The following is an 11,275-nucleotide window of genomic DNA, read 5'->3' as shown; positions in this document are numbered from 1 at the left end:
AAAACTCTATACGATCCCTCCCTCACCTGGTCGGCTCCCTTCTTTTTCTTCTTCTTCTTCCCCCAGCATCCGGAGCTCTCCTGGCCGTTGGAGTCACACAGCAGGCCGTCCAGATCCTCGCTGCCGCCGCCCTGCTGGCCGTGGGACGTCTCCGCGGCCAGGCGATACGACAGGTTCCGCAGGATGCACACACAGTTCTCTATGGTCTGGAAGAGAGGGGGGGATTGATGGGGTAAGTGAGGGAGAGATGCTAACCATGCTAACCATGCTAATACAACAATGTAGAAAATACTGGCTTCCACTCATATTTCTCTCTCGTTAGAGGTTTATTTTGCTCTTTATGGAGGACATTGTGTCCCCCGGTCTTTATCACTGTATTTGTACAACCTCTTGTGATTGGCTGAGCACCCCCATAGCGATGATTTGATTGGCTGAGCATAGTACACGTTGAAGATAAAAGTGAGGGCAGAAAAATGAAGACGCCAAAAGTGATTGACTGGAATTACTTTTTTGTGACTTTTGTGTCAAAATTATTCTAAATCTTCTAACACCTCTAAAATCTAGATTTTTCGAAAATGTCCATGCTGCAAGCTTTATAGATCTGCTATTTTTGAATAGCCAACGCTAAAAACAAAAATGACACCCAAGGTTATGTGTGTGTGCGTGTGTGCGTGTGCGTGTGTGTTCACCTGTGTGCGCGCGCGCGTGCGTGTGTGTGTGTTATACTTTCAAATGTTGACATTTTTGGGGAAGAGTGAACAACAGCAACACCCAATACTGAGCGGATAACAGAATCCCTGCAGCTCATTGTGTATTCCGTACTGTCTGCTTCGACTTTGAAATGAGATTAGAGTGGAAATCTGAAATGAGGAAAAATTACAGACAACACAGTGCATCACACCCCATTTAACACAACGACGTGTGCGTATGTGCGTGCATATGTGCGTGCGCGTAGTAATCGAGTGTCATTACAGAAGTCGGCTAAGTGGATTAAAGACCGATAGTGAAATAAAAAATAGAGCATATCTGTAGTCATAATATGGACATACAGTAGCTAATGATAGATGACACAAAAAAAGTGAAACTAGATAAAGTGCCCCTCGGGGCACAGGTCTCCACCAGGGCAGGTCAGGTTTGTGGCCTCCTGGTGGCGCTATAATAGGCCAATGTGAAAAGGGTGTAATTTCCTCTTATGCCTTGGATGGCAATTGGATGATTTGGGGCATTTTGTTGCAAAAATGTGTTTGGAAAAAAACACCTGTTGGTGGCGCTATAACAGGCAAATGTGAAAAGGGTGGGATATATTCCTCAGCAGGAAAGTCTGTGAGAGATTTCACGTAAATTGCACGCTGCGTTCATGATTTGAGGCTTTTTGTTCAAAACGGGCCAATCCTGCAAACTTTGAAAGCCAATGTTAGCAAATTAAGATGACATTTTTGTAATACCAAAAAATGTGTTTAACAGCCTCCTGGTGGCACTATAACAAAGCCGTTCTGGAAAATTTGAGGCAGAGGTTCATCGTTCGCAGTGTGTGCGAGTGTGGGTGCAAAATTTGGCATCGACCAGGTTAACGGTGCCGGAGATTAGCTGGTAACAGACGGACGGACACACGGGCACACTCACATGGGCGGAGTGCAAAACATACTCTCTCCCCAGGCCTTCGGCCTGGTGGAGACAATGAATCAATTGATCACTTCAGTGATGCTGGTGGGACAATAGGCTCTGTTCTCGTTCCTGACAGCATCACTGGTTTGCCAATAATCTCGTGTAATATTGCTTCAACCCATTTAGGACTGAGGCCGATTAAAAAAAAATAATAATCGGATATATTCAAAGATTTGCGCCACATTTTCAAGTCCTGAATGGGTTAATTCTAGTATGAGCTGTTTGAACATGTAATGCATATACTACGCTATGGACCGCCGGAAAAAGGTGTGGTTAGTCTGCGGTTTCCAGACTACAAACGTCATTCAGGATGTTTTCCGAATGCCCAAATTTCGGTTCATTTCGCATTCATTCAGTCCAGCTTCGAGTTCTTTCTGTCAACAGCACGATTAAGGGAAATTGAGTCCCCATTGTTTACATTGGGAGAGCTGCCTAGCAGCGCGCGGCAGCCCCGTCCTGCCTGTTGTTGTGGTCGGCACTTTGGAATAATTTTCAACACTACAACAAGCGATTACACCGTTTTAAAGTGGATTTTCATGACAAGCAACTCAGCAGTTGGTCTCAGCACTGGCTGTTCAAAGGTAACTTTAAACATAGGCCGTCTAGCCTGAAAGACGGCCGTAAATTGTCGGCATTCATCCCTTTTCACGCCGGAGCGACGGACCTTTTTTGCGATGACGTCATCAAAACGTGTCTCATATCCCATTCTGTCCGGTAGGATTGCCCGTATGATATAAAACGGATAAAAAATGTAGATTAAACCATGAAAGCATAACTCGGGGCAACTCGCAAATCGCAGGGAAAGTTTGTTCTACAATCAATTAACCCGAGCAACTCGTGAATAGAAGTCAAAGTGTTAAGTGAAAAGCAACGGTATAGTTTAGAAGAGAACCCCTCTGAAATCTCTCACTCTCACAGCAACTAGTAGTGAGCATTCCTAAAACACAAAGATATCACTAGAAAGTCTGGAGGGTTTAAACCGACTGAAGGTTCGTGTCAAAAGACCTCATAGTCCATTCAACAACACGGAGGCTCCAGTGTTTGACTCTCATTAACATCAAAGAGAAAAGACGTCTCTTTAGTTCTTTGCTTTCTGGCTTTGGGGCAGAGAGGCTTCATGTTCCGTAAATATTGACAGCCTTAATTAATCCACACTGTGCCATTTCGGAGTGCGCTGTGGTCCCATGTTGCTCCGCAAGACGTCTGGGGGCCTTTGAGAACTGCTCTACGAGGTTGTGTTTTTTTTTCTCGTTTTTTTAAAATACCCGAAATCCACGTGAGAATGGAGGAGAGAGCCTGAGGCAAGGCAAAGGAGGAGAGAGAGAGAGAGAGAGAGAGAGAGAGAGGGGGGGGGGGGGGGTTGTTGTACAAATACAGTGATAAAGACTGGGGGACCCAATGTCCTCCATAAAGAGCAAAAACAACCTTTTTTAATTAAGTATCCCCGGCTCGTATATATAGGACTTAGGCTATATGTCTTAAAATGTTATAATTGCCCTCTAATTAAAATTAAAGTCAACTTAAATATTACTTCAGACATATAGTTCTCTACGTTTACTCAAGGGGGAGAACACCCCATTTGTGCAGCCACTCCAGCCTTATGGAATGTAATGGAATGCATGTGCTAATAAAGGGACTGCCATTGGATTGTTTTTGAATTTTCGTTTTTTTCATGTCATACACTGTAAAAACAAAATCTGTAAAAACACAGTGAAATATCGTAAAATCCCTACAGGGAAAAACTGTAAATAAAGAAACAATGAAAAAATGTTTAATTTACAGTGTTATTATGTAAATTCAAATAATTTTAAACAAAGTACATTTACAATGTTTTTTTTGTTATATTAACAACAAATGTCTGTAAATGTACAGATCAATGAAATAAATACATAACAAAACTGTATTCTAATGGGGTGTTGACATAAGCCTGAGTAGACAATAAAATGACCAAAGGTGAAAAATTAACATTGTTTTCCTGCAATTTTTTTATTATTAACTGGTAAATACAACAGCTTGATTCAGATGAATTAACATTATCAGACTGCCATTTCACCAATTATTTCAGTAACTTGCAGTTGTCGTAGATCTTATAGGCTATGAAATCCCATTTAATTTCACTGAATACAGAGCAAAAACTTTTACTGTAAAAGCGACCTTATAAAATGTGTCAATTAACCTTTTTATTAAGATACCTTTTATTTTAAATACTGAAATTACTTTTGTGTTTAACCGTGCAAATTGCCATTCATCCAATTATTTAATTCAGATTTACATGCAGTTGTCACTTTGTAGCCTACATCTAGTCTAAGGCTGAACGATTAATCGTTTTCAAACCGAAATTGCGATTTGAAACCACGCGATTAGCAAATCGCAAAGGCTGCGATTTTTTTTATCATAATATTCAACCCGGAGCGCGTCTGATCCAGTATTTACAACAAGGCTGTACTGTGCTCTCTATTCTAACCAATCAGAAGTGTCCCTGCAGTGCATGTGACTGCAGTGCATGTGTACACGCTCCCCCAGTGCCCAAAACAAAGTAATCATTTACGTCTACTCTGCTCTGCGTTCAGTGCGTTGATGCTAATGCTACCATGCTAGAAGTCAGCAGCAGCTGAGGAGCAGATGCAAGCATAGCGTCTGCGGAGCCCGAATAAACTTTCTTAAGTCCGCACAATTTAATCCCAAAGGGATCAGGCACTTCGGGGATATGGCATTATTTTGGTTTTGACGTTACAGACGTCCAACAAGAGAGTTTTGTGCAAGACCTGTCATGGTGCAGCGACAGTCAAAACATCCCGTGGCAACACCACAAACCTTCGCATGGCACGGCGCTGTCCTGTCTGTCCCCTGTTTATTTTAATGCTACATTGTCGTCGTCGTCCCCGATTCTGGTGAACCGGTCTCCATTGTGGTGCATGTACATTTGTAATGATTTGTCTGAGCGAGGTCCGCAAAATTGTACCGAGATCCGAGTAGAGCCGTCATTGAAAAATAGCTTACACCAGGACCCGTGGTGGGGAAATAGCCGGCCAACAAGCTAATAAACATTAAAGTTAAAGTTATGAGCTTGTCTTAAACCTCAGACAAAATTATCTCTAATAATTGATAGCCTAATTATGTCATCACATCTGTCAAAATGTAGCCTACACGTATGCAATGCATATGCTTTTATTTGGTTTAAAAAATCCCACCCGTGTGAAGTGAGGGGCGCTCTTATCATCATCATGACGTAAAATAGACACTAGGCCTATGTATTTGCTCAGACACTGACATAATGGGAATTTAATGTTTGTGTAGGACATTTGTGACCATAAACTAAAGGCTGGATATTGGAGGGGCTATAGCGCCCCCCCAAAACAAATAAATCAATTGAACATTACATAATATCTAAATGTGAATATTAAATGAGAATCACAATATTGTGCTCTGATGATTAGATAACTGTAGCCTAATAGCAATTGCACTTAAATAGAAAGTCTGGAAATTACATTGCATTTATGGTCTGTATCCAGAGAGCTGTTTACAATTATTTCTAAGATTACAATTTTAACACACATTCTTATTGTAGTTAATTAAACAGGTCAATTTGGTTAGCCTACATTATTTTGAGCTGTCTCACATCATGTGAATCCTGACATCACTGCCTGGTAAAGTAAATGAATGGTATGCCATTTGGTTTCATTACTTTTTAAATGGACACAGTGAATACTAAATTGAAGCTTTACTTTTTAAATGGTGCAACCACTTCATTACGGAGCTGTGTGTGTCTGTGGGTGGGTGGGTGGGTGGCTGGCTGGCTGGCTGGGTCTGTCTGAGCACGAAAATAGCATTTGGTTGGTTTTCACAACCAAGTGTCACCCCCCCGGGGACGCCCACACGGAGTTGCACCACTTACTTCACATGGGTGTGATTTAAAAAAATATATATCGCGAGTCAAATCGCAATCGCAATATTGGTCAGAAAAATCGCAATTAGATTTTTACTCAAAATCGTTCAGCCTTAATCTAGTCCCATTCAATTCAATAATATTGCTCAGCTGCAAAAGTCTCAATATACAACTTCTGTTCTGCAGTCACTAACCTGCACTTACTCCTCCCCTCCCCCGCTAATGCCTCTGCTGTAGACGGCTTTGTCTCTGCCCAGCTGTGGAATGTTGTCACTGATGGGCTCGTTAACAGTCTATTCAACTACTAGCTGAGTTAAGTAGTGGATACTCTGTGGCCCCATTTACATGCAGAAATCCATTCGGAATGAATGGATTCATTCCAGTCATCAGAATAATGATGACTGTCGAAACTGAGAGCAATGTGTTGCTCCAAATTGTTCGTCCATTCACCCATTTCACCCCTCGCCCATTCATCACGGCCCGGGGGTGTCCATTATGTGGCGCGACTCGCGACCCTCCCATAGACATGCAAATACAACGCCTTTGTGTTCAAGTTTCGATGTGTTCTTGCTGCTTTCCGTCTTTTCCGACGATACTCCACCAAGATACCCATGTACCTGTCTAGATACTTCCTTAATGTTAACGAAGTCCACACCCACAACACCAGAGGGAGTGCAACGAACCATGTACAACCCAGATTCGGCACAAACAAGGGACTAAATTATTTTCGCTCCTATGCCACCAAAATGTGGAACGCCCTACCAACAGTCATTAAGACATGCAAATCCCTTGACTCCTTCAAAACCGCTCTCAAAGGGCACCTACGGACGGAAACTGGCCCCCGTAAAAATCTGAATCCCCCACCTCCCCTCACTGTATATGTCTCTTTTCCCTTTTTACCTCTATGATGAATTCCTGTTCTGTTCTTTGACTATTTAGAAGTGTCTATTTGTACGTCTCTAAATGTTTTGATGAATTGAACATGGTGGACCCTCTTGTAAACAAGTGTAATGCTTAATTGGGTCGTCCACTCACAGTTAACAGTCTTTGTATTGAGTTTGTGCTTGAAATGTACTGTAATTCTGCAAACTGTTAATAAATATTTCAATCAATCAAAATAGTGATAGTTGGCATAGTTAACACGTGCCAAGTTTTAGCATGTGGATTTTGTCAATGATCTGTCTCTGGGAGGAGAAACTAGAATAAAGTAAAAATTGGGTGACTATTATTGCTTGGGTAAAGTTTACCTCTCAAGTTTACATGACAATGGGTCATTTGCTTTTAATGAAAAGCAGGTACACCCAGGTTGGTGTTTTTCAATACTGTAGAAGATTGATAAACACATCTTACAAAATGTCTTGTGTTGGGTGACATTGTGTGAACTGTGAAGACTATAATAGTTCAGTAAAACAGAGTGTGTGTGTGGCCCAATGTTCTGCATGACTCCTTTTGTTCTAATTAACAAGGCAATTCCATGTGCTTTACACAGAACATCAAACTCATCAATGGAAACTTTGTGAAATGGCACTAGGAAATATGCCGATATATTTGTATTTTATTTTATACAGAGAACAATGACGAGTTAATTTAATCATATGCTTTGCAGAATGGCACATCATAGGCCTACCTGAGAAGTGTCATCAAAATCAAATCAAACTAGAAAAAGTGCCCTTCTGGTCACAGGTCTCCACTAGGAGGATGTTTTGTGTGTGTGTGTGTGTGTGTGTGTGTGTGTGTGTGTGTGTGTGTGTGTGTGTGTGTGTGTGTGTGTGTGTGTGTGTGTGTGTGTGTGTGTGTGTGTGACACGGATTGGCCTGTTGTAGTGCCACCATGAGGCTGATTTGAAAACTGTCAAGTGGCATTTCTTCCTCAGCCTAGTGGGAATATGCATGCACAGTTTCACCGCAATTGGACGCTGAGTTGAGTAATTGTGGCAATTTGTACAAAGCGGGCTACTCCTGAAAGGTTTAGAAGCCAATCGTAGTCAATGAAGGTGGATTATGATAAATCAAAGAAACGCGTCTTGATCACATGACAATGGAGAGCATGTGTACCGATTTGCGTGAAATTTGGATAACATCTGAAGGAGTAATATTAGAAAATGTGTTTTACATATGTCGGCCTCCTGGTGGCGCTATAAAGAGCAGATGTGAAAAATTCCAGGCAAAGGTTTTTCCTTGGCCTCTAGGGAGTTGGCATACAAAGTTATCCACAGATCCGTGCAGGTAAAACACTTTCCGGCGAGTTGAAAATGTTCACGTCGCATTTCTTCCTCGGCCCGCGGCCCCCACCCAAGTACTCAAATGAGTACTCAAATGCTAATCAGGTTTCTTTTGTTTTCAGCTAGCCAGAGGTAGGTATAAAGGGAGGGGGTATCAGGTTAGGCACCGCCCAGTACACTGCAGAGCAGTCTGCCTGTCCTCACTTAGGTCCTCAGAAAACACTTAAAACAAGGAGGATCTGAGCTCATCATTCATTCACTTTAGTATCTTCAACTGAAGCGAGGTAGAGACCAAGTTAGAGTCTATAGGTTGTGCTACCATTTTCTATTTCAGTCTAAGTTTAGCGTTATTAGGCTCGGGCATATAATGGCCGATAAAATGGACATGTCCTTAGACGACATTATCAAACAGAACAGGTCGCAGAGAGGAGGAGGCCGCGGAGGTCGAGGCAGACCTACGCCGTACAGCTGGCATAAACCGCTTCCGGATAAGCGGCAGCATGACATGTTCGACAATGCTGGTGGTGGAGGAGCTGGCGTGGAAACTGGAGGGAAGCTCCTTATCTCAAACCTGGACTTTAGTGTCTCTGATGCAGATATCCAGGAACTTTTTGCAGCGTTTGGTACACTGGAGAAGGTTGCTGTCCGTTGTTATGACCACTCTGGAATGTGTTTGGGGAATGCAGATGTCCACTTTGAAAGGAGGGAAGATGCCCTGAAGGCCATGAAACGGTACAACGGCGTGACACTTGATGGGCGCCCCATGAACATACAGCTCGTCACCTCACAGATTGATAACAAGCGATGGCCTCCCATGCAGAGGGGACGTGGAGGCCGGGGGAGAGGCGGACGTGGTGCCAACAAAAAGCCGCTTTCTGCAGAGGAGCTTGATGCCCAGCTAGATGCATACAATGCATCTTGCATCTAGCTATCCGCCGTCTGGCTCGCCGTGGCGGTGTGAAGCGTATATCCGGTCTGATCTACGAGGAGACGCCGTCACCATCACCAACAACCCAAAGGCTCTTTTAAGAGCCACCTACATTCACTTTAAAGAGTTTATTCCATTCAAGTAGGCAACATGTGCTTAAAGTTGCATATAATAAATAATAATAATAAAACTTTATTTGTATAGCACCTTTCATGACATGAAATGCAGCTCAAAGTGCTTTACACAAAAAAGAAAAGAAAAGCAGGGCATAAACAATACAGTGAGGACATGAATAACATTTTTTTTAAAAGACAGATAAATCAATTAAAAGCAAGGGTGTAAAAGTGGGTCTTGAGCTGAGCTTTAAAAATGTCTACAGAGGCTGCCTGTCGAAGGTACAGTGGGAGTTTGTTCCACGCCGTCGGCCCGTAGAAGCAAAAAGCTGCTTCCCCGTATTTTTTAGCCCGTATATGAGCTATATGATTCATGGACTGACAGTGGTTAGGTCTAATACAATCTCTTTACATGTATTACATCATAGTGCTGCATTGAACAGCCAACCTGTTGCATTGTGTATATTCAGAGGCTATATATTTAACATATCCACAATAACCCGCTACAATGACGCTTTTAGCCAGTTATGTAGAAACATTAGTGCATTGTATTCATTGCCATATCAGTAGGCTTTGGGATCTGGTCTTACTGATCTAATTTACTAATCAGTAATAATAATAATCTAACTGAAATAATTAGATTTTAATGTGTGATTGAAATCACCTCAATCACTCACATGCAGCTCCACCCTGTGGATAATTTTCTCTTTCTTAATATTCATCTCAATATCAAACAAATTTAACACCAATAAAGGAGCTAAAATAACTGAGACTGGTACAATATTTTGGTGTGGCATTGTTGCAATAGTGATTGAGTAAAGCAAAGCAAAGCAAAGTTGTTTGTTTACCCAGGGTGAATGGACTAAGCTCGAGACTTGTTTACAGCCAGACCCTGCTCATAGAACATTTCATGGTTGAGGTTCAATGCCTTGCACAAGGGTACTTCAGCGGTGGTAATTTTAACGTGCCGGTCCGGGGATACGAACTGGCGACCTTCCGGTATCAAGACCGCTCCGCAAACCGTTCGGCCACCGCTCCCTCAATTAACACGCGTTAACACGTGCAAAGTTTTAGCATGTGGATTTCGTCAATGATCTGTCTCTGGGAGGAGAAACTAGAATAAAGTAAAAATTGGGTGACTATTATTGCTTGGGTAAAGTTTACCTCTCAAGTTTACATGACAATGGGCCATTTGCTTTTAACACTAAGCGGCCAGGGTTATTTAATCCATTACATTCATGCACCCAGTCGATTTATAAACACGGACCCCTTTTCCGGACGGACCGGCGGAAGTGGTTGATGTGTGTGTAGCAGCTAACAATAGCCACACCACTCTAGAGTCGATCGACAACAACGGGAGACAAGAATAAATCTACCGCAGAGCGCCGTCTAACACAGGATATTTTTTCATAAAAAGACGGGATGATTTAGATCGTGAGTTATGAACGTTTTAAGATTTTCGTTTTCATCAGCTAAACAGGGGAGGGAGTTTTTCGATGACGTCTCACTCTTGCGCGTCACCGAGGAGAGCCCAGCAGGCGCGCCTGGGCTATAGAGCCATGCGATCCGTTCTCGTATCAATAAACTTCGTCTTTTGGACAATACTTCGTCCTGAGCGTCGGGTGTTACTAATAGAAAGGACTAGTGTTGTAGTTCTCGAGACATGGTCTCGTCTCGAGACCGGTCTCGAGACCACATTTCCGTTGTCTCGGTCTTGTCTCGGTCTCGCGCCTCTCGCCTTTTTTGTCTTGCGGTCTCGTCTTGGTCTCGCCCCTCATTTGTCTTGGTCTTGTCTCGGTCTCGCGCTTCACACCTTTTTTGTCTTGCGGTCTCGTCTTGGTCTCGCCCTTCATTTGTCTTGGTCTCGTCTCGGTCCTTGACCAATTGTCTCGGGTCTCTTCCCCCACCGAGACCACTCGAGACGAGACAATGCAAAACGTTCTATCAACCCGATCGCAAGGACTGATCCCATTCATATTAACATTAAAGACAGCTGTAGGAGCGCAGCGCAGCGCTGAATTAGAGCACACGTAATCTTAAATCTATTGAAATTGGGTTAGAACATGTTGATTGTATGAAATGATATCAGGCTGGCATAAATAAAGTGTCGGCCGGGTGGCGGAGAGTTACACAGCGCCACAGCCTGACTTTTTTGATATAGTGCGAACGGCGTCGGTGCGGCTTGCGAGGCCTCGCGCTAGACAGCTTTTTTTTATTCTTTGAAATGGGAACGGGGCTAGCTCTCTCTCTCTCTCTCCCCGTCTGTGTGTCTGTCTGTCTGTGTCTCTCTCTCTCTCTCTCTCTCTCTCTCTCTCTCTCTCTTTCTCTCTGTCTGCCTCTCTCTCTCTCTCCGTCTGCCTCTCTCTCTCTCTCCGTCTGCCTCTCTCTCTCTCTCTCTCTCTCTCTCTATTAACTATTTAATTACATATTTCCATTTTGCACCAATATTATACTACCATGTC

At 43.0% G+C, this 11,275-nt stretch overlaps 2 protein-coding genes across 2 annotated transcripts in view; one reads left to right on the top strand and one right to left on the bottom strand.

Moving 5' to 3' along the window:
• The window catches only part of LOC306913334 (catenin delta-2-like), a gene marked incomplete at its 3' end in the record, with an annotated part of 786,501 nt that overhangs the window by 138,193 nt on the left and 637,033 nt on the right, over window positions 1-11,275 (bottom strand). Inside the window, exon 17 of the mRNA XM_079489921.1 lies at window positions 27-206. Within this exon, the coding sequence (XP_079346047.1) occupies window positions 27-206 (180 nt within the window). The remainder of the gene's footprint in view (window positions 1-26; window positions 207-11,275) is intronic.
• On the top strand, window positions 8,140-8,700 carry LOC306912807 (aly/REF export factor 2-like; the record flags this gene model as incomplete). The annotated part of the gene is made up of 1 exon (XM_079489263.1): window positions 8,140-8,700. The coding sequence occupies one exon, from the start codon at window positions 8,140-8,142 to the stop codon at window positions 8,698-8,700; it is 561 nt and encodes a 186-aa protein (XP_079345389.1).

The sequence above is a fragment of the Electrona antarctica genome (assembly GCF_951216825.1).
Source record: "Electrona antarctica genome assembly, chromosome: 20".
Taxonomy (NCBI): Eukaryota; Metazoa; Chordata; class Actinopteri; order Myctophiformes; family Myctophidae; genus Electrona; species Electrona antarctica.
Note: the sequence above shows the minus strand (reverse complement) of the source record. Positions and strands in the feature narration are given on the sequence as shown.